Source organism: Adiantum capillus-veneris, chromosome 8 (genome assembly GCF_014529385.1).
Source record: "Adiantum capillus-veneris isolate H3 chromosome 8, ASM1452938v2, whole genome shotgun sequence".
NCBI classification, from domain to species: Eukaryota; Viridiplantae; Streptophyta; class Polypodiopsida; order Polypodiales; family Pteridaceae; genus Adiantum; species Adiantum capillus-veneris.
The window spans coordinates 32,419,077-32,441,345 of NC_140938.1; the positions used below are offsets into that span (position 1 = coordinate 32,419,077).

Below are 22,269 nucleotides of genomic sequence, written 5' to 3' on the forward strand. Positions count from 1 at the left end.
TATTTCTTCCGCATGTATGGTTTTCAACCTAGGTCACCTTTTATGGTGATGTTTGCTACTAAAAAGCTTCAACGGGTCAAGGATTTCCTCCAAGACCATACGAATATGTTAAAATTGTCTTGTCAAAATGTTTGACAAGCACAGGATTGGTATAAAAAGTATGTTGATGAGAAACATTGGCGAGTTATCTTCACAAAAGGAGAAGATGCATTTTGTGTGTGCTAGAGCATTCAAAAAGTTTGAAGACTAGGCCAACACCTACATTATCTTCGAGATATTGTGGGCCTTTCAAAATACTCAAGAGAGTCGATGATCGGGCCTACAAACTCTTGTTACCTATGCACTATTGTAATCATCCGATATCTCATCTAAGTCATTTACATAAATGCTTGCATGGGGACAAAAATGTCACTGACCAACAGATTTTGGTTGATTTCATCGAACCTCCATTCCAACTGCATGAGCTTGAATAAATCTTAGACTATCATGATTTACATACGCATCATCATGTGCATCATCAAGATTTATTCAAGTGGAAAGACCGACCTGAAGAAGGTACCACTTGTGAAAACATTGTTGTTCGTAAGAAGAAAATTCCTACTTTTGTTTTTGAGGACGAAAACACTTCTCCAAGGGGGGAGTAATGTAAGGCCAAGGGCCAACCTAGGGGGTCACGGACATAGGCCATGGGCCTGGACTACTTAAATGTGGGATGGGGATCCTAAATTGGGCTAGGGCTAAGAGCCAAAGAGCCTCTATACAGGGTGGTAGGGAGGAGGATCTCTCATATGTCAATCCCCGGGGTCTCTCAATTGTAGTATGCAATAATTGACAGCTAGGTGTTATCTTTTAGGCTTTAGAATCTACAGCTAGGTGTTATCTTTTAGGTTTAGAATCTATTGCAATATCAACAACCAATCAAATGTGTAGAAGCCTTGAGTGAGGCTTCAAAATTAGACAATAATAATTTCTACCAAGGAAATCAAATAGCTTAACCACTACCTCAAATACCCTCCATAGAAATTTTGGCAGGTTCTAATCATACACGAATACTCACACTCAACCATTGGTTGATTCACAACACATATGGCTTTTGTAAAACTATTAAATGCTATACATACATATGTAGGGCTTAAAATTTGTGGCACTTATATATCTATAGAGAATTTCATGATTTTCTTTTATTTAAATGACTTGTCCTTAAATTTTTCTAGTTGTTGATTACATCAAGAGTGATTTAACATCTATATTTTTGTTTAATCTACAAAATTTTGAAGATAATTAGGCTGTCTATCTTGAATGAAATTAACCAAATGATGATTTTTATGTTGACGTTCATTTTTAAGATTTTGTTTAGCATCTAAAAATTCACAAGAGCAATGTAGAACATAATGGGGCCTACTTGCCTTTCTGAGCTTAATGCATGCACACCATCAAGAACAAACGTCATTAGAGAGAAGCAGCCAGATAAGTCCTCTCTTCCTTTTAGTTTTCTTTTATTTTTAATTCCAAAATTCATGCGATAATATACTAGTGGCACCATATAAAATTTTAGAATGAACTATCATACCAACAAATAACAAATTCACTAGTTTAAACAATATCAAGTGCAGATTCGCCAGTTTAGGTAGCACAATTGCAAATTTGTTGATTTAGGCAGCACGCCCAATTGGTGTCGATTCGCCCATTTAGGCAACATCAAATACAAAATCATGCTGTAATGGCTAGCCACCCTTGCCCCTTTTATGATTTTGTTACTCGAGTATATAATGAAAGAGATTAAAATTTACGTTTGGATTTGAATCTGGACTGGAATTTGGATTTGCTCTATGATAATTTCTTATTGCGATAGTGTTTATGGAATTGCACTTGAAATTAATAAAATTGATTATTGACTAATGAATGTGACTAATGATATCTTGATACATCAGGATATGACATATAGTGCTTATTCTAGTGGTATAGAATATGCAGTATGTGGATGATGATATGCATAAGTAAATTCTCAAAGAGTGCACTATGCAGTCATGTTAATGTATAACGTGAGTTCAAATGGAAAGGTTTTAAAATGCAAAAAATTTAGGCAATTTAATAGAGATACATTAAAATAAGGGGGTTTTATATTCAATTTTGGGAAAAAATCCTAAAATAAGGGGTGATTTTATTCATTTAGACATGTTAAAAGAGGGGTTTTTTTAATACCCCAAGAACGTACGTTATATAGGGGGGTACTGAACGTTGAACCCCTTGAGAGTAAATTTAGTTAAGTGTATGAATTTATCTTTTCATATATGATATTTTTGACACACAATGTTAACCTATTCTTTTTGCTAAGTATGGTTTTGCAGATTTTTTACTTAGCAAACTGAGGATAGTTGCTTCCTAACAGAGAGATATGCAATGGAATTTTATAAATGGTTATTTATTGTAGCGGACATGTGGCAAAAAACTATGGATGATGTGAAAGGACAACACGTTTATGAACATTTTATTATTTAAGTGCTCTTTATGAGCTATGGTTATTATTATGTCTGGGCGGATAGATTGTATTCATTTTGAGCATTCAAGAAATCTATAAATAAATATGTGCAAGAGAGAAATGTTCACTCTTGCACTCAAGGAGATTGCACACCATGTCTATGTCTTTCTTCTCTCTTCTTACGTCTCCTCTCTCGTCGTGCCTATGTAGCACTCCGCTCTAGGAGGTGCGCTTGCACGTGCTCTTTTACTCTCTTTCGCTCTCAGATTGTGTATCGTGTCGATTATGTGTTTGTGGGATTTGACAGGTATGCAGATCTGTTGTTGTATGGTGTGTATCATGTTATTTTCACTATTTTTATAGGGCACTCTGTGCTCCTTACCTGCTGCAATTTCAGTAAGAATCAGCCTCTTGACTCTTCACTAGAAGGACAAGTGCTCCAAGAGCATCCTGACCATGCAAGCAAGTGTTTTACCCCACTTATGAAGCCAACGGAGCCATTAAAATATCCATCAGAGCGAAGTTGCAAAAGATACACTTTTGACATATTTTGTGTTGATTCCCTTGGGAGTCCACTAGGAAATATGTAAGATAGCACGTGCGAACAAAATAAGGAATTTATGATTAGGTACATTTACAAAAAAAAAGTACTTACGTAAAGGGTTTTTTAATTCAAAAAGTAAAAATTTTCATACATAAGGGATAGTGTTTTTTCAAAAATGCATACATAAGGGATACATATAATACTTGAAAATATATTGGTAAGGGATTATTTAAATACCTCTCGTCGCACCTGCTATACACAATCTTTTCATAGTGGACTCCCCGGGGTTAATTCTTTCTCTTAATCACGGAATTCACTCTCTTGATTGTGTAGCTCTTTATCTCTTATCTTTCATATACTTCTCTTATTACAATTCATGCTCTATGAGATGAATAAAGAGGTGGAAGGCAAATAATCCTATTGATTGAGGGAGATGGTTGGTACCTAGTATGGTGTCTTGTGTTTTGATTCTTGTTAATGTCGCTCGCTTTGTGTGTTGTGATTATTGAATCAACATTTTTTTTAACTTTATCTTGATTTAATCAATCAAACTTGTGTTGAAATTGTTGGGAAGATTTCAAGAAGCAAACAGTGGTATTAGAGATTTGAAAATGCTCCGAATAGTGTGTAGAAGCAAAGAAGTGTGCCCCTTGTGGATATATCAAATAAACTTTGGCATGAAGACTCTCAAGAAGATTGTCTTGGAAGGCTCTCTCTTTGCTAAAGATGCAAGAAAAAAAAGGCTTCCTTGTCTCCATAGTTTCCATCACAACCTACAATCAACCTACTTTGAAGAAAACAATGCAAGCAATTAAAGGAAAGCAACAAAGACAATTCATGCATCACTTACACTCTCTAGGAACAATCACAAAGTGTTGAAAATCAACTTCAAAGTCAATCAAAGTGCCTACAATCATCAACAAAACAAGAAGATGCTTTGTTAATTGCTTCTATTCACCGTTTTGGATTGTTTAAAGGATTTGTATATTCACTGGAGGTTCTTGAAAGTTTTTTGGCCCATTCAACATACACAAATATAATCTTATTCATTTTCTTGTGCTCTTTTTCCTTTTAGAAATTTATCTCTTGCATAAATTTTGGATTTACATCTATCATTAAGGAAATTTTGGACTCTCAAATGGGCCCTATAAGGACTTTGACTTTGTCTTTCTTGTCCAAAATGGGTGTACGCTAAAAAATTTACAAATGAAATCAAAACTTGTCCGAACTTTTGAATTTAGAATGTACTCATCGAGATCTATCCATTGATATATAACATGCCATAAGATTCTTTAGATTGTAGAAGATTCTATTTTTTGGTGTGACAACTCCATCTTAAAAATTGAATTTCTCCCCACATTTCAGCTTCAGTGGGGAGGCCATAACTTATACAAATCAACTCCAAATTTTTTGGATTTTGGGGATTTAGAACCTATTTTTCTAAGATCTTTTCAATGATATGTTGGTTGCTAGGGTTTTGAAAAAACCTTTATGTACTTCACCGAGTTGCCCACTTTGTACAAGAGAGGCAAAATCAAACCTCTTATAGGGCCTCTTTGAAAGTCCAAATTTTTCCTAATGATTTTAATTTTTCTTTTGCTTGAGTGAAACAACTATGACCACCCAAGATTCTCTTGTATGAATCAAAAGATTGATGTTATTTTTGAAGAGCTTGAAAAAGAACGCGCTGCACATGCTCCAGTCCTTCAACAAAAGCTTGAGAAATTACAAAAGTAGAGTTCCCACAAGAGCAATCATGAAGATGACAATGAACACAAGAGGCTTATCAAAGTGATTAAATATACTTTGAATGCTCAAGCCAAGACAAAACTAAATGAGATCTCCAAAAGCATTTTTTTTAATAAAGTACAATGAAAGAAAAGATACACATATGCTTTTCTCTTGGTTATCATCTTTGGATGACTAATTTCAAGAAGAAAAGTTCAATGAACAAGACAAAATCAAGTGTATAGCAAACCAAATGATGAAACATGTTTCTCTTTGTTCGTGGAATGTGACTTGCAAATGACTATGAAATTGGAAGAAATCTCAAAAAACGGTAATGAAGTACTTTCTCCCTTCTCAATACAAAGAGAAAGATAGACATGCATGGGATACTCTTTAATCTAGGACATGGGAAACTGTTACACAATATAGACATAAAATAGTCATGGTTCGTAAAGAGCTCAATATAACAATTAATAATTGTCTACATCTCAACTTAGAAATGAACCATAAAATACTAAGGATTGCCATGAAATCCAATGGTGGCAGTTTTATTCCGAATAACTGCTATCGCGTTATTGTCCAGCACGTGCCAGTCTCACTGATCTGCTCACACAACACCCGGCAAGTGATCATATTCCATAATTCAAATCATCATTGCAATGCTTTATCAAAATATCAAATGTTTCATAAATAAATCATCAAAATATCAATTTCATTATAGTGTACACGATTTGATGTTGGAAAATCTTCCCTTGCTAGCTGGCAATATTGAGCACAACGTCTCCAACCAATGGTCGACCAACGAGTGGAAGAGCAAAGCAATGAGCTGATTGGATGGCACGAGAATGTCGCAGTTATCGAGGGAGGTGGGCGATGGGCTATAACGGCTAGCCAACCACTTACCGGTCAGAAAAGACATGGGACATGTAGGCTCTCGCCCTTGCAGGATTTGTTTTGTCTGGCCGACTGCACTTATTGTGCTCGTGCTCTGTGTGTGTGTGTGTGTGTGTGTGTGTGTGTGTGTGTGTGTGTGTGTGTGTGTGTGTGTGTGTGTGTGAGAGAGAGAGAGAGAGAGAGAGAGAGAGAGAGAGAGAGAGAGAGAGAGAGAGAGATAAGACGCTTGCAGTTCCCTAGAGGTCGCAAGAAGGAGCTGAAGGCAACATAGGAGATAAGAGAGAGAAACAGAGACCTCAAGGCAATATAGGAGATAAGAGAGAGAAAGAGAGACAATAATTAAATGATTCTTGCTATTAATTTGAACCCACTACTTTCACTCGAGAAGCCACCACTTCTACTCAACAACCCACCCCTCATACTCATAACTTTCTCTTGAGTGCTCAGTAGAGCACTCACCAATCAAAAATAAAATCCAAAAAAATTTATTTCTATTTTTAGCCATCCAAAAAGAGAAGTCATCTCTATGGCTTTTGCCCTTTGGGCATGCCAAAAATAGAAGGCAACTCTAAGGTTAGATTCAGACGGCACGATGGCAACTACAGAAACCCACAAGCAACCAATCATGCTCGCGCATTTGGCTTGGAGCGTTCACATGGTGCAACAAAAGAGCAGAAAGGAGCTACCACGTGACAGAAGACTTTTCAGCATTTTTCTTCCGACCCACCCCCCCCCCTCACCCAAACCAACTTCCACCCATAGCGTTGGCACTCCGTGCATGCATGACATCTTTTCTTTCCCATCTTTTATTTTACAATGGTTTGATACAAGTTTTATGAAATGTTTTTTTGAGTTTTGTCTTCGATTGCCGTCGTCCCCGTATGAACATAAGGTAAGAGGAATAGCCCGTTCCACAAGCCTTCCGCTTGAAAGCTGCACTTTTAGGGTGCTACTTCCGTCACCCCCCTGTGAACCCGCCCTAAGCCTTTGCAAGGCCAAAAAGTGGACAAGTCTACATTGACACATTATTCATCACCTTTCTTCTATCTTTCTTTTGGCGTTTTTCTTCTCTTTAGAGTTTCTTTGCGCTACCTAGTGAATATGCATGGTCAATTCTACAAAAGTCGCAAAAAGACGGAATCTCCAGATGATGCTTGAAATGGAAGTGGTCGCGGCGAGGGAAGCGAGCCACGTGCCGCATGCCCGGAAGGACTTGGGTGGGTGCACGGCTACATGGAGTCTCTCTCTCTTTCTCTCTCTCTCTCTCTCTACTTTTGCCAAGGGTGACGGCTGTTCTTATCCCTCTCTTTGCACATGCACTCGAGGTCAGTTTGTTGAGCCTGCAGCAAAACCTGAAGGGCGACCTCTCTCGTCGAAGAGCCTGCAGCATAGCACCTCTCTCTCTCTCTCTCTCTCTCTCTCTCACACACACACACACACACGCGCGCGCGTGCGCACTCAACGCCTGTGTGTTGCGGATGAGAAGACATCCCATCTCACCCTCTCCTTCTGTGTGTGTGCATATGTGTGGGTGAGGCGAGGGGCTGGCCTGCAAACAGGCAGCTCTCTCTCTCTCTCTCTCTCTCTCTCTCTCTCTCTCTCTCTGTGCGCGTAGGCTCTCGAAGCGTAGGCTCAGCAAAGGGATGAGGAGGTAAGGGGCGTGTGGACGAGAAGGGGCAGCTTGCAGAGGGGTTGAGGCAAGTCGAGCGATCGTGGAAGCGCGACACAGGAGCAGTGGAGCAAGGGGGGAGAAGGGTTAGAATATTCACAGGGCTTCTCTTTAATATGGGTTTTCAAATTAGTTGTGCCAGTAGTAGTAGTAGTAGTAGTAGTAGGTCGTGCCCATTTCTGATAACGGGCTGATTTAGGGGAATCTGTGAAGATGCGTTGTTGTTTAGAGGCTAAACTTGTTAGCGAGCAGGTTGGAGGTGGCAGATGTCGGGCAGGAGCGGGGTCGATGTGGCGCGAGGCTGGACACGTTCGTCCTAGATGGGATAATTACGACAGGACCTGGCGTCTTTATTTTCTATCAAGGCTGTAGTCCGCTGCGGTCAGCAAGACAGAGAAGTGTTCTGAGCTGCGCGCGACTGCGGGTTCATTGTCTGGCCCACGTAGGGAGAGTGTTGCTGCCACAAAAAGCTTCGTGTGCTGTGCTGACAGACGCAGAGGAGCAGCTGTCCGTGACTTCCTGTCGCTCAGAAAGAGTTAGAACAAAGAGAGGTAAGCACTTGTGATGCACTGCTCTGGTTGGGTGGGTGTGTCTATGTGTGTGTGTGTGTGTGTGGGAGAGAGAGAGAGAGAGAGAGAGAGAGAGGCAATCTCGTTTTTGTTGCGATGTAATGGGGATGCTGTCATCGAAGCATAGTGCTGTCTCTGTCAGTATATGGTTGAGGTGGAGGGCTCTATATTGCCTGCAGGTAGTAATCATGCCAAGCTTGAAAACTCAAGCTAGAGCTAGAGGTCCTGTGGATGAAGATGTTGCCCCGAAGAAAAAAAGAGCAAGGAAGGTAGAGGATTCAAGGCGGCAGAATGTCAATGCTTGTCGACCGACGAGTAGAGTCATGGAAATAAGCGTGACTGTTTCTGTCGGTGGTGACGATATTGATGCGTCGCTCTTGGCATGCATGAAGTCATTCCTTGAGAATGAAAGCCTAGCTGGTGTATGCGCATTGGAGAGGGGAGGGACTGCACTACACCTTCATTTTCAAATGGTTGTGTGATTGTGGGCAACGTCGCTAATTGTTGTTAACAAGAAAATCAAAGCATACTTGGGTTGGGACAAAGTGAATCCAATAGGGGGCATGGTTTTGTGCCGGGGTTTGAAACAACACAAAATGCATACATTTGAGGGCATGGTTGGGTATTGCTTGAAAGAACAAGATGAGGTGCACTTTAGGAAAGTTATGCATAATGTCACTGTTGCAGATGTTAACAAGGGTGTAGAATTGTATAGCTTCTATGGAGCTGATGAGCTCAAGAATAGAGTTTGCTTGACACCAATCAACATTTTTGATAGGGCACTCATGTTTTGGAAATTCAAACTCCGCCATCCGGTAGGAAATGATTTCTTGTCAACGCTACATAGGATGTTGAAGACAAGAAAGTATTATCCATCATCTTCGTGGATTACTCCACATCAGGGACAGGGAATGGAAATAGGAAAAATAAAATTGCTTTGGAGATGCATGATTTACCCATCTAGCACAACCTACCAAAACGTTGTTAGCATTTTTGTTAGCAAAGAGATGTACACAACCCATCCACGGGCGGATTGGTTCCTATCTCGTTGGCAAGAAAGATAAAGGTATGCAATTTTGCATTTGCATAGAGCAATTGGATTTTGACATGATTCATGTGAGAAACAATCTTTTGCAGCCCGTCGCCAGCAAGTATTGGCAATCATGATTTTGATGCTGAAATCGATGATGCACAAATAGGCGATGAATTTATTCCGTTGGTGCATCGCACTGATGTCATGACAGTTGCTTAGTGGTAGTGTCAACTCTTGTTTTGTTTTATTCTGTTTGCAAATAATCCAATTGATTGTATGATTTTGTGTTTGTTGTAGGAAGATGGAGCAGCATGATGAGGAGTAGCTACTAGGACTGGATGACACACAACCGGAAGACTCTCTTGCTGGTGTTGAAGATGAGCGTCTTGACAGGATGCATGATATATTGATAACAGTTTTGAGGGAGCTGGTGGGCGATGTAGACGGCTGGATAGTTCACTATGTGGGAACGATGCAGACGGCTGGATAGTTCACTGTGTGGGAACGTCTTCTTAGAAGATGGGCAGCGAATTACTTAGTAGTTACTATGGTAATTACTACAGTAAACCCGAAGTGTATAAATAGGGCCCATTACATTGTAATCGGGTTGGCAATTATTATCATTTAGGTTAGCGTCTTCGCTATACTTGTACTTGAGGATCATTGGCAGTATTGTCGGTTGTACTTTCTCTCTGTAAATCATATTTGTTGTAATCTTGATCTGTAATCCCAATCATGGCATATATTCCAGTTATACTTACTTCTCGTCCAGTCTTCTGAATCTGAATCTGAAACTGAACTTTATTTCAATACATAAGTCTGATTCTTATTTCAGTATCCAAATTCCAGTTTAGTCTCTGATTCCTGTTCAGTTTGCTGTCTGAAATCTTCCTACACTAGTAGCTGGAATCTTCCAACACTGGAATTAGTTGTCTCAAGAGATCAGCTCCAATTCCATTTTGGCGATCACGGTGGCTCGAGCTGAAGCTCGTTGACAGACATACTCTTCTCCCAGTTCGAAGTTTTCAGCAATGGCACCAAAATCCAATCGTGGTCGAAAATCCACCATTCGTGTTGACCCCATTCCTGAGGAGTCAGGAAGAGAGTCTGACCCCAAGCAAGAGAAGATGACTGACACAAAGGCTCAGGAGGAGCATAGTCAAGCTGATGAGGCGCAGGACTCACAGCACTCCAGTCATTCTCGACGCCGACAGGCAGAACGGGAAGCACGGAAGGCAAAGAGTTCCAAGAGTTCTTGGTCTCGGCAGAAAGATGAGGATACCAAGGGCAGTAAGGGAAGTCACCGTACTTCTAGCAGACAAACCAGAGAAGACACTGACACTGAAACAGAGACAGAGATTGATTGGGATGCTGACACTGACAATTGCAAGAAGGCTCCCAAGCGTCATTCTAAATCCAAGAGGAGAAGTGGCAGGATTAGTAGTAATCGGAATTATTACACAGCTTCCCTGAAGATTTCCTTTCCAATATTCAAGGGGGGGGGAAAGGATGATCCAGATGTTCACATACAAGCTTTCGAGCAGTATGTTGAACTAAAAAAGATTGATGAAGATGATTGGGGGGAATATTTTCCACAAACCTTAAAGGAGGCAGCGAGGAAATGGTATTACCATTACCCTGCATGCCAGCTCAGATCATATAACAAATTGCTCAAGGCCTTCAGTTGGAATATTCCGACAATAGAGGGGACGAAGATATTCTCTGTGAATTAGATAAGATCAAACAGAGAAATTTGTCAGTCCGCAGTTATGTGGAAAAGATCAAGGAGCTAACCAGGTAGTTGCAAGAACCGCCATCGGAGAAGAGATTGAGGGCATGGTTCCTGAATGGGTTCAGAAGCTTAGGGAGCAAGAGGTACCAGCCCCTACCAAGAAGTTCAATGATCTGGTCCAAAGGGCATTAAAACTGGAACAGCATGCTAAGAAGGAAAAGAGCCACAAGAAGCGAAGGACCAGTAGCAATAGTTCTACTACTGAAACTTCTGATTCCAGTGAGATGTCCAGTAGCTCTGAGAGTAGTTCTAATGAACGAGAAAAGGAGAAATCAAAGAAGGGATCCTGGACCAAGAAAATTGAAGAGATGGTTAGGCAGATTGTTGAAATTAGCCACACAAGACAGCCAGTTCGAAAGATGGAGACTTGGTGTTCAAGATGCAAATCCAAGGACCATATCTCCACTTAATGTCCACAATGTACCTACTGCAAGGCCTTTGGTCACCCATGGAATAATTGTGGCATCAGAATTCACCACTTGAATAAAGGAAAATATCTGTCAGTGGTTGCCTACACTGAACCAGTGAAGGTAGAACCAATCAAGGTAGCTCAAGAGGAGAGACCAGGTACCAGTGGTACTGGTCAGGGACGTGGCAGATACCAACCAGGAATGGGCAGAGGCAGAGGAAGAGGCAATTTCCAGAACAGAAGCATGAATTGCTATACTTGTGGGAAGTATAGTCATTTTGCAGCCCAATGTCCAGATGCACCTGTAACGACTACTACTGAGGCTAAGGCACCAGAGTCAGTCCCAGTCAGGGTAGTTACCAGGAGCAATGGAGTAGTCATTGAAGAAATCCCAGACACTTCGGAAGCACCAGTCAATCCTAACAGCAGCAAGTGGGCTCAACAAAGGGAAGTTTGGAAGGCCAAAGGTAAAGAGAAGGTGGTAGATGAGTGGCAAGAGCAGAGGAAACTAGCAGCTAAAATCACGGAGGATTTAGCTAAGAAGCTTCCAGAGCAGCCAGAAAGTTCCGTAGCTAGAGTCATTCAGAGGATACCAGGCCAATCGACTGATAAAGATCAGTCAGTACCGGCCATGACCGAGACCATGTTGGCTGTGATACATGGACTAGCTGATGAAATGGGAGTGGATGGAAAGAGTGAAAGCACTGCAAGAGAAGAATGGCAGTGTGAAGATACCAGTTCTTCAAACTCTGACAATCAGTCTGACCAAGAGAGAGAAGAAATTCATGTGAAAATTTGTGATAGAATTCAGAAGCTGACTGTAGAGCTGGAGGATATAAGAAAAACCTTGTCCGAGGTGGCCAACTTTATCAGACGACGCAGGAAAGCTGAGACAGAGGCTGGAACAGTGGACCTGACGGCTGTCCGAGATGATGAAGTTCCACTTATTCAGGTAGACTACAAGGTCAGGAAGCAGTGGAAACCTCTCTCAAGCGTTATCCTGGATGGAGGGGCAGGAGTCAACATAATGGGAGCCCATCTTCAGCAAAGAATGGGTATCACCAATAAGAAACCAGCACCATTCAAAGTACGGATGGCAGATCATAGAGTCGTACAAGCGACGAGTATGATTGAAAACATGCAGATAAGAGTTGGGAGGGAGAAATTCAAAACCAGTTTCCTAGTCTTGGATGTGCAGGGAGCATATGGGATGCTACTAGGGCGCCCATGGTTGAGAACAGCACATGCTGTTCATGACTATGCAAACCAAACTTTGACCATAGAAGGGGCCAGTGGCAGAATCCAAATCCAGACCAACAATACCAGGAGCTTGAAAAAGGAACTGAGACCGAAGGAGTTGTGTCAGAAGTACAGAGCCAAGAAGATCGAGCGAATGCTAGTGGCTATGAACATATTCCCTTTGGCAGAAATTGACTTGAATGCAATTTTGTTGAACAAAGAGCAGGCTGACAAGCAGAAGAGATAATTCCCTGATCAGTTTACTGAAGTCAATACAGGGGAAAGAACAGTTCAGCTAACTGGAAGGATGGTGGAACCAGCTGATACTGGTATAGTAGAGGAACCAGTATGTTCTGAAGAGTACCCACTGGATCAGAATATTGATTCAGAAACGAAGGACCATCCTGGGATTACGCGGAAGAATCGACCAAACAAAAAGGAGGCGGACCAAACTAGTTGCTTCCAGACGACCAGGAAGTAGAAGAGTGGAACCTAGGATCAAAGGAAAATCCTAGAATGATGAAGGTTAACAAGCACCTCAACCCAGCAATGAAGGAAAAGGCACGGAAAATGTTCCAGAACTATAAAGATGTGTTTGCTTGGGAACATACAGATAGGAAGGGAGTAGATCCTGAAGTCTATCAGCACCGAATACCACTGAAACCGGATGCTAGGCCAGTACGATTGCAAAGATACCGGATGAACCCCAACTATGCAAAGAAGGTCAAGGAGGAGATCGATAATCTTCTCAAGGTTGGGTTCATTACGGAAGTGGCAAGCAGTGATTGGCTATTTCCCATAGTCGTCATCCCCAAGAAGAATGGAAAATTGAGAGTTTGTGTCGACTATAGGAAACTAAATGCCCAAACTATTAAGGATCCATTTCCCTTGCCTTTTACTGATATGCTGCTTGATGAGATCGTAGAATATGAGATGTATAGCTTCATGGATGGTTATAGCGGCTATAACCAGTTACAAATCACTCTTGAAGATAGAGCCAAGACCACTTTCATCACTGAGTGGGGAGCTTTCATGTATCTGGTGATGACTTTTGGCCTGTGCAATGCACCAGCTACCTTTCAGCGGTGTATGATGGAGATGTTTAATGAATTTCTTCATCGATTCCTCGCCATTTTTATGGATGACTTCACTGTCTATTCAGATGAGGAACAACACCTTCTATTCCTAGAAATGGTTTTCAAACGTTGTCAGGAGAAGAGGATTTGTTTGAATCCATTCAAATCTATTTTTCTAGTCTGGAAAGGACAGCTACTGGAACATGTGGTTTCCCGCAATGGAATAGAGATGGCCAATGACAAAATACAGTGTGTTCAGCAAGCTAAAGCACCCATAACTGCTTCAGAGTTGAGTTCTTTCTTGGGTTATGTGAATTTCTATAGAAGATTTGTACATAAGTTTGCTTCTCAAGCAGTGCCACTATATGAGCTTACAAAGAAGACCAGTAAGTTCAACTGGACTACTGAATGTGAGGAGAGTTTCCAAAATCTGAAAAAAGCCATTACCAGTAAACCAATCCTTAGGCAACCAAATTGGGATATTATTTTCCACGTACATGTCGATGCTTCGGGATTGGCAATGGGGGCAATATTAGCTCAGCCAGATGGAAGAACAGACTATCCGGTTTATTTTGCTAGTCGCAGATTCAGTCAGGCTGAACAAGGCTATACGACTACTGAGAGAGAAGCCCTTGGAATGGTTTTTAGCGCTACAAAGTTCAGGCGTTACCTGTTGGGAAAGTTATTCCATTTTTATGTGGACCATCAAGCTCTTCTGTTTCTAATTAACAAAGTCATTATTCAAGGCAGGCTGATAAGATGGATGATGTTCCTTATGGAATTTGAATTCAGAATTTTCCATAAGCCTGGCCGAAACCATTGTGGAGTTGATTTTCTGTCAAGAAGTACTGAAGGATATTCAGAATCACCCTTGAGAGATGAACCAGTGGATGCTGATTTATTTCAGTTAGAAGCAGAAGAATCAGTGGATCCTAAATGGTATGATATTTATCAATTCCTTTCCCAAGGTGCCTTTCCAGAGGATTGGAAGCAGAATCAGAAGAAAGCTCTGATCATAAAAAGCCTGAAATTTACTATCATAGGAGGATTACTTTATCGATTGGGTGTTGATGGTATACTTCGACGATGTGTCCCTATGGAAGGAAGAATGCAAGTAATTTCAGGAGCGCATAATGGTGAATCTGGTGGACACTTTTCCAACGAAGTAACCTATAAGAAGATTCTGCAAGCTAGTCTGTGGTGGCAAACACTGATTACTGATGTCAGAAGTTTTTGTAAAACTTGTGACATATGCGATAGAATGGGTCGACCAACAGCTGCAGATATGACTCCCTTGATGCCAGTACAACCACTGGGAGTATTCATGAAATGGGGATTAGATTTTATGGGACCTTTTAAGAAGGTTACTCCCAAGAAGAACAAGTACATAGTAATGGCTACTTGTTATGTTACCAAGTGGGTTGAGGCTAAGGCTCTTCCTGACAACACAGCCAAGTCAACTGCAAGGTTTCTATTTGAGAATATTGTCTGTCGATATGGATGTCCAATAGAGATTATGACCGATCAAGGAACACATTTTATCAATGACACTATGGAAATCCTATTGGATATTCTTTCAGTCAAGCATCGGAAATCTACTCCTTACTATCCCAGATGCAATGGATAGGCTGAAAGTAGCAATAAGACAATAAAGACTATTCTCACTAAGGTGGTGCAAAAGAAACCAAACCAGTGGAATTTGAAACTTCAGATTGCTCTATGGGCTTATAGGACAGCTTATAAGGTGACTACTGGAATGACACCATTTAGAATGGTGTGTGGTACTGAAGTTGTGGTTCCTATGGAGTTTGTGATCCCCAGTCTGAGAATGGCTGTGAAGTATGGGTTAGACTTCAACCATAATCTTAAAAAGAGGCTAGATGAACTGATGCAATTAGATGAACTCAGGCAAAGGACTATGTTGGAACAAGAAATTGTTCAACAACGAAGGAAGCACTGGCATGATCGCCGAATAAAAGTTTGAGAATTCCAGAGAGGAGACTTGGTGCTCCTATATCAGTCTAGACTGGGTCCAAAGAAGCCAAACCTGAAGATTGCCTGGGCAGGACCATTTGAGGTAGACTGAGTCTTCTCCAATGGCACAGTCAGGCTGAAAGATTTATCTGGATTGTTGTTGCCAGGAGTATATAATGGGGCAAAGATCAAGCTTTATTATTCAGAGACCAGAGAAACTGGGCCAGAACAAGGTACTAAGGAACTGGAACTTGCTGATCAAGAGATACCAGAATCAGACATTTTTGGACTTTTTCATGTGCAACCAGTTCCAACTTCAGAACCAGTACCAGAAGAACAAGATCAGGCTGACCTTAGAATCAGTACCAGTATGGTAGAGCCAGACTGGAAATTAGTCCAGTATCAGTGGGGACACACTTTCCAATTTTTAAGCGCCCAACGGTCAAATGGCACGTCAGTAGTAATTTTTCAAGGATGGGTCGCATTCTTGTCCAATGCATGTCTGCCACAACAGCAGCGACGCACACAAGTCTAGGAGCGGCGAGTGGTGGAGCTTTTATGGCGCGAACACGTATAACAGTCAGGAGAGTTAGCATTTTTCCTCATAAATCCCCTGCGCGACTCTTTCCTCCTGTTAACCATTCGCAATCACCAAGCTCCGAGGTTTCTTTGCTACAGTCGCAAACCTCGACTCTGAAGAGACAGTTGATTGTCAGCTAGCCTTGCTAGCGACACCAGGGAACGGCTTCGACACGACAAGTAAGTCATCTTCTCCTTCGCCTGTTTCATCATCATCGTCCTCACAGTGTATGGGTAGAAGGAAACGCTCAAAGAAGATGCAGAAGTCTCTTGAGGAAACCCAGGCCATAGTTGCTGCTGCAAAGGCAAGCCTTCCCATTATGCCGTACAGTAAAATCTAGCGTTATGTATTCACTGATCAAGCAATGACTCTGCTACAACTCTGGGATCTTTGCGTTGTGTTGCAAGCTACAAGAATTGCTTTTGACGCAGACATCATCAAGCAAGTTCTTGATTCTTTCAACGTTGAAGATGGCAGTGCCATGGTAAATGGTAGGAAGGTGTCAATGACACCAGAAGCCATAGCATTTGCATTCCGAATGCCCAATGAGCCCAAACCTTCTGTGGCAACTGCACAGCAGATAAGTATAGCTCTGAAGGAGGATGAAACTGCTAAATGAAAGCGCAAGGCAAGTGCTCAAGGAGTTCCAGTAGCAGAACTGGAAGCTTCCACTGCTTACAGGTTTGTAGCCGAAGTAGTAAGCCTTAAAAACAACACAACGTATGTATCCGAAAAACTGTTTGCTATGTTGTTGGCAAGATATTGGATCCACAGGTTCCTATTAATCTTTGTCAAATTCTCTCGCACAATGTACTCCAGCAAACTGCCAAGCTAAATTCTCAAAATGTTTTCAAAGCCTGGTATGTTTGGCAATTCCTGTATTGGGCTACTGCAGCAGATGATAATGAGCAGGTAGAGAAGGTTTGGAGTGAGAAGCCAATTTCTGAGCCGAAGAACATTGAGCTGTCCTCCGACGATGAAGAAACGGACAGTCAAACTATTTCAACAAACCTGAAAAGAAAAGCAACTGCAGAACAGGCTGGCAGTTCAAAAAAGCCAAAGACTACACTGACAAAGAGTAGTGAGTTTTTGAAGCAGATAGAAAGCCAGGTCAAGACAGTAAACACTAAGAAAGCTATAGTGAGCCAAACAGAGCAGCAATCTGCTCAGAAGGCCTTGCCTAACCAGTCAGTAGCAAAAACTGCAGTTGCTACTGGTTCTGGGAAAGATCAGGCCAAGCTAGCCACTTCTGAGAAGATAGCAGACCAGTCAGGGGACAAAGGCAAGAGCCAACTGGACAAAGGGAAAGCTCCAGTTTCCTCAACTCTACCAGGTGGAGTTCCTACTTCAAATACTGGAAACATTCTGCAACTGGTAAAACACGACAAGTTGCAGCAAATGCAGACTAAACAATTGAAAGGGCATCTTCTGCTAAGCAAAGCTGATTATGAAACTTTACCCTACATAGCTCCAGTGGCAATATATGAGCCTACTGATTCTCATCCAACCACAGTCAAGAGACAGATGTTCATTCCTCATACAGTCTTCTTGGAATACCATTGTCAGTTGTATGGGACAACTGATGGAGGCTGCTGGATCAGAAGATGAAGTGAAAAAGCTCAAAGCTGATTTGATAGAGGCACAAGATCAGATTGAAAAGCTCCAGAAAGCCCGGGAAGAGCAGACCATACAACATAGGGTACTGGAAGCTCATTCAGAAAGGACTAATGAGTTGCTAAACAAAAAGTTAGCTAAGGCTGAGTCTGAAATAATGATCATCAAAAATCAACGAAATGAAGCACTGAGAGCTGCAGAGCGGGCTGAAACAATGCTCAGGATGAAGCGGGCGGAATTCAAAAACCTGTTAATGCGCCATACCGCTCTGAAGGCCTCTTTGACTGAAAGATACATCTATAACAGCTTGGTTGAAATTTTAAATCCATCCGGCAATGTTGTTTTCAATCTAGAGAATTTAAAGTCCTTGATGGAAAGTATGCAGAGTGATTTGCAGGACAAGGTGACTGAGTATAATAATGCTCTGATGAATCAAGCTATATAAGAGCAGCAGACTTCTCCGGATGAGGAAGAAGAGGACCAGGAAGATGAAGATGATCAAGAGGAGGATGATCAAGAAGCTGGGCATACAAAGGATGATGATGATGCCCCACCACCATCTCCACCTCCAGGACCTGGTACTGTGGGGACGGGGCCAACTGAGGCCAGTCTCACAGCCAGACCAGCCAGGCCAGAATGAGGGCCAGCAGGAAGGACAGGAAGAAGGGCACCAGTCGGGTAACCAGCAGAATGAAGAGCAGCAGCCCAGTCACACTGGGAATCAGCCAGCAGATCAGTCCCACCTCAGCAGGGATGTTAAAGGGAAAATGAAAGTGCAGGATGAGGGACCAATTTTTGATCATCAACATTCACTGCAGCTCATTACCCTGAATAGGAAATTGAGACATCAACAAGCCTCCATAACCAGACAGTATCTGGAAGATGATGATCTCTTGTCTGATTTGGAAAGATTTCAAAGACTATATGTGGGAGCCAAGGAAATGGTAGAACATTGGAAATCAGCAGCTTTCCATGATAAAGAAGCTTGCCGTCTACCTGCGCATCCTCGTACAGTCCAGCTGTTGCTGGAACGAGTTCCTGAATGGATACTCAATGCTGATGAAAGAGTGGCAAACCCGCACTGGAAAAGGCAGTCTACTGCAGATTGTCTCTCCCTAGCCCTAGAACTGGAACTTCTGCTGGGTAACAAACCAACTTACCGATGTATGAAGGATGTTAGGGTACAACTCAAGGCAGTTTTGGTGCAAATGCAAACTGTCATAGGTGTTTTGGATCAGAGAGTCAAAGCCATTCTTGAGGACCAGACAGCCACTAGCAAAGGACCTCATACAAGAATGTCAGTCAGAGCACAGGCAACTGCTCTCCGAACACTGTTCCAGCTAGTGAGAATCACTAGAAAGATGATGCAGCAGGAGAACCAGGCTATTCTCAATTTCTTAGAATTTGTGCCTGATTCTCCACTTCTCTTGTATGCTGTTCCAGCAAGAGAAACAGAGCTACCAAGATTCTTTCCAGCGCTGTATCCTCAACATCCAGAACCAATGGATCGTCTCACATACTTCAAAATCACTCATGAGCTTCAGGATTGGTATGAGCGATCAACTGTGGAATGGAAGACTTGGCAGACGCTGTTCAATGATGCTCCCCAAATCAATGACATTCAGGCAATGAAAGAGGAGATGCATAGGATCCAGCTATGTATGGGCCAGTGGAAGATTCAAGTCACAGGACTGACCAGGATTACTAATCAGTTGCTACAACTTACGGTCGAATCTTCTAAATTGCCTAAAAAAGACATTGAAAGCCAAGTCTGGCACCACAGTACAGGGAGATGACTGAGATTCTTTTCGAAGCTCGAGTCAAAACTAATCAGCCTCTTCCAGAAGGATGGATCCATACTGCTTCGTATTGTCATAAGCTGGCCAAAACCAGACTGAGCAAGGGCAGACGTACACTCTATGATCCTGACACCAAAACCTATCATTCCCTCACGCCTTATGAAGTAGAGATGACCACCAACCGGCGGGATCAGCTTGAGCAGGAGGCCATTTATCGACTGATTCAAAAGGAGAATGCTGGTACTGGGACTTCTCAGGTACCCTCCAGGTCAAAAGGCAAACGAAAGACGGTCCAATGGAAGGATACTGGGTAGTTCCATCTCAGAATTCAGTGGCGACTTTTCTCCTCCGCAGGCAGGTGGAGATGACAGCTCCACCTTGGCCTGGTGAGAGCTCCACCTTGGCCTTTTCAGCTGCCTCTCGCAATCCTTGGCCTTTTCAGCTGCCTACTCACAATCTTTGTATGGCCATTCCGTCAATGGTCAAGCCGGAATCCCAACATCAGAACCAGACGATGGATTTTTCAGTCTCACGTCAGAATCAGACAGGGGAATTTTTCAGAAATTTTGGAATCTTGCCAAAATTCAAGAAAGAAGGGAAGGATGTAGACGGCTAGATAGTTCACTGTCTTCTTAGAAGATGGGCAGCGAATTACTTAGTAGTTACTATGGTTATTATTACTGTAAACCCGAAGTGTATAAATAGGGCCCATTACATTGTAATTGGGTTGGCAATTATTATCATTTGGGTTAGTGCCTTGGCTATACTTGTACTTGAGGATCATTGGCACTATTGTCGGCTGTACTTTCTCTCTGTAAATCGCTGTAATCTTGATCTGTAATCCCAATCATGGCATATATTCCAGTTATACTTACTTCTCGTCCAGTCTTCTGAATCTGAATCTGAAACTGAACCTTATTTCAGTACATAAGTTTGATTCTTATTTCAGTATCCAAATTCCAGTCTAGTCTCTGATTCCTGTCCAGTCTGCTGTCTGAAATCTTCCTACACTAGTAGCTGAAATCTTCCAACACTGGAATTAGCTGTCTCAAGAGATCAGCTCCAATTCCAGGCGGGCGACGATAGCACTGGCCATGATTCTTTGCGGTCAGATCTCCTTGATGTTGTGCGTAGCTTGAAGGATAATATAGACAGTTACGCTGTGAATATTACTAATGTCCAAGTTGTCAAACTAGAAGAGCAAATTTATGCGTTCCAGAAAGAAATCGGACAACTTGAGATCCAGCTAAACAAACTAAATGCTATAATATGTAGGTTGTCAAATGCGATCAGCAGGGCGGATATGTGATATGTCATGTCTTGAACTCGTACTCGGATATGTAATATCTCGCAAGCTGAATTCTAAGAACCATGTTACATGCCTGTATGTTGTCTGCAGAAGATGCTCCTTTTTGTTCCTAAATCCAGCCACAGCCGTCTTTTGAACGTTTTTTTGCCCTTGCTCACAAATGTACACTGTAACATTTAATGGCCTAAAATCTTATGTGTAGCGGAAATTAGCATGAACATAGTGAGCATTTCATTAGAGTTGATTCCTAATGAGAATTACAAGAGTGCTTGGGTGGAGAGAGCAACAAAAAGCATAACACCTAGTTAGATAGCATCGACAATACTTTCAAAAGAGAGAGCAATTAAGCTATTGACAACAGTTGAGGACCGGATTTGCATGGAGCCGGTCCCCCCTCCAAAAGGCTTTGTATTATGGTTTCTCCCATCAAGAGAGACATTGTACAATACAATTCTTTGTGTTCCTTCAAGACGAGCTAGTGCAATGAAGATGGAAGCTTCATACACCAAGCTAAACACTTAATCAAACACAACTTGAATTATCCCCGTTCTCAGACCCAAGACCTCACACACCTTCGAAGATGGTGAGAGCTAGCAGGGTATGAGAGTAGATTGAGAGGAAAAAGAAGTATCTTACGAGAAAGAAGTACATCTCCTCACATAATCACTCATATTAGCATAGCTTAGCTTAGTAATTAGCTTGGTAGAGAAGATGAGCATGCATTGAAGCTTGGCTCTTGGTTGGATTTGCATCCACATGCTAAGAGAGTGTTGATGTAGGCTTCTATCTCACAAGCTTGGAGTAGGTGATGAGCTCTCCATTAAAGCTTGGGAGGAGATAGAGTATTTTCCCTTCACACATGGTCAAGTGTGAGAGTGTGTGTGTCAATGCCAAGCAAAAATCAGCCCCCTCTCTCTCTTGGGCGAGCCCTAGCTGCTAAGTTAGTCTGGCTTTTGCCTCATTGGACCTCCCCAGGTCAAGCCAATAGGGATTAAGCAGCATAAGTGATAGCCTTCTGACATGTGTCCCCCTTTCCCCTTTTGTGAGAGCTTTAGATAATTAAATAATTAAACTAAACTCTCATTGGACCCCTTTGCCTCCTGGCCAATAGGAATCAGGCAAGCCATGGGGCTCCTGAATGCTCATTGGACCCCTTGGGAGACTGCCCAATAGTCTTCTAGGACACTTAATTCTTATTGGTTTCTTTTATTAAATGTTTTTAAATTAATTAAACTAGATTTACTCTAGCCTAATTCTCATTGGTCCACTTCAAGGGTCTTCCAATAGGAATTGGGCATACCTTGTGGGCATCTGGCCTAGGGAGCTGACATGTGTCCCTCATTCCCTTTGTGTAAAGGGAGCCTGTGTGTGTGTGTGTGGCTTTCTCTCTCATCCCCTAGCTTTGGGGCTCGCCCCCTCCCATGTAGGGATGTAGAAAGACTTTTTGGGCACACACTAAGCATCCAATTTTCCCTAAGGTTGACCTTTGGACACAACCTTTGAATTTTGGAACCTTAGCATTTTGGAAGTCTTAATGGGCTGAACCTTAGGGTCTTTTTAG

General features: G+C 42.1%; 1 protein-coding gene and 1 pseudogene across 1 annotated transcript; both read left to right on the forward strand.

Moving 5' to 3' along the window:
- The first annotated feature begins 7,871 nt into the window (after positions 1 to 7,871).
- On the forward strand, positions 7,872 to 9,568 carry LOC147451921 (uncharacterized). Its single transcript, XM_086517801.1, has 4 exons — positions 7,872 to 8,698; positions 8,884 to 8,949; positions 9,021 to 9,137; positions 9,214 to 9,568. The coding sequence occupies exons 1-3, from the start codon at positions 8,447 to 8,449 to the stop codon at positions 9,048 to 9,050; spliced, it is 348 nt and encodes a 115-aa protein (XP_086373927.1). The 5' UTR covers positions 7,872 to 8,446; the 3' UTR covers positions 9,051 to 9,137; positions 9,214 to 9,568.
- LOC147451922 (uncharacterized) lies at positions 9,135 to 20,708 on the forward strand (annotated as a pseudogene).
- The last annotated feature ends 1,561 nt before the right edge of the window (positions 20,709 to 22,269 follow it).

Excerpts from the sequence above, each read along its gene's own strand:
- LOC147451921 (XM_086517801.1), top strand. The coding sequence starts at position 8,447 with ATGGTTTTGTGCCGGGGTTTGAAACAACACAAAATGCATACATTTGAG. Across the intron at positions 8,699-8,883 it reads AATTCAAACTCCGCCATCCG|CAAAGAGATGTACACAACCC; the intron begins GTAGGAAATGAT and ends CATTTTTGTTAG. Across the intron at positions 8,950-9,020 it reads CGTTGGCAAGAAAGATAAAG|CCCGTCGCCAGCAAGTATTG; the intron begins GTATGCAATTTT and ends AATCTTTTGCAG.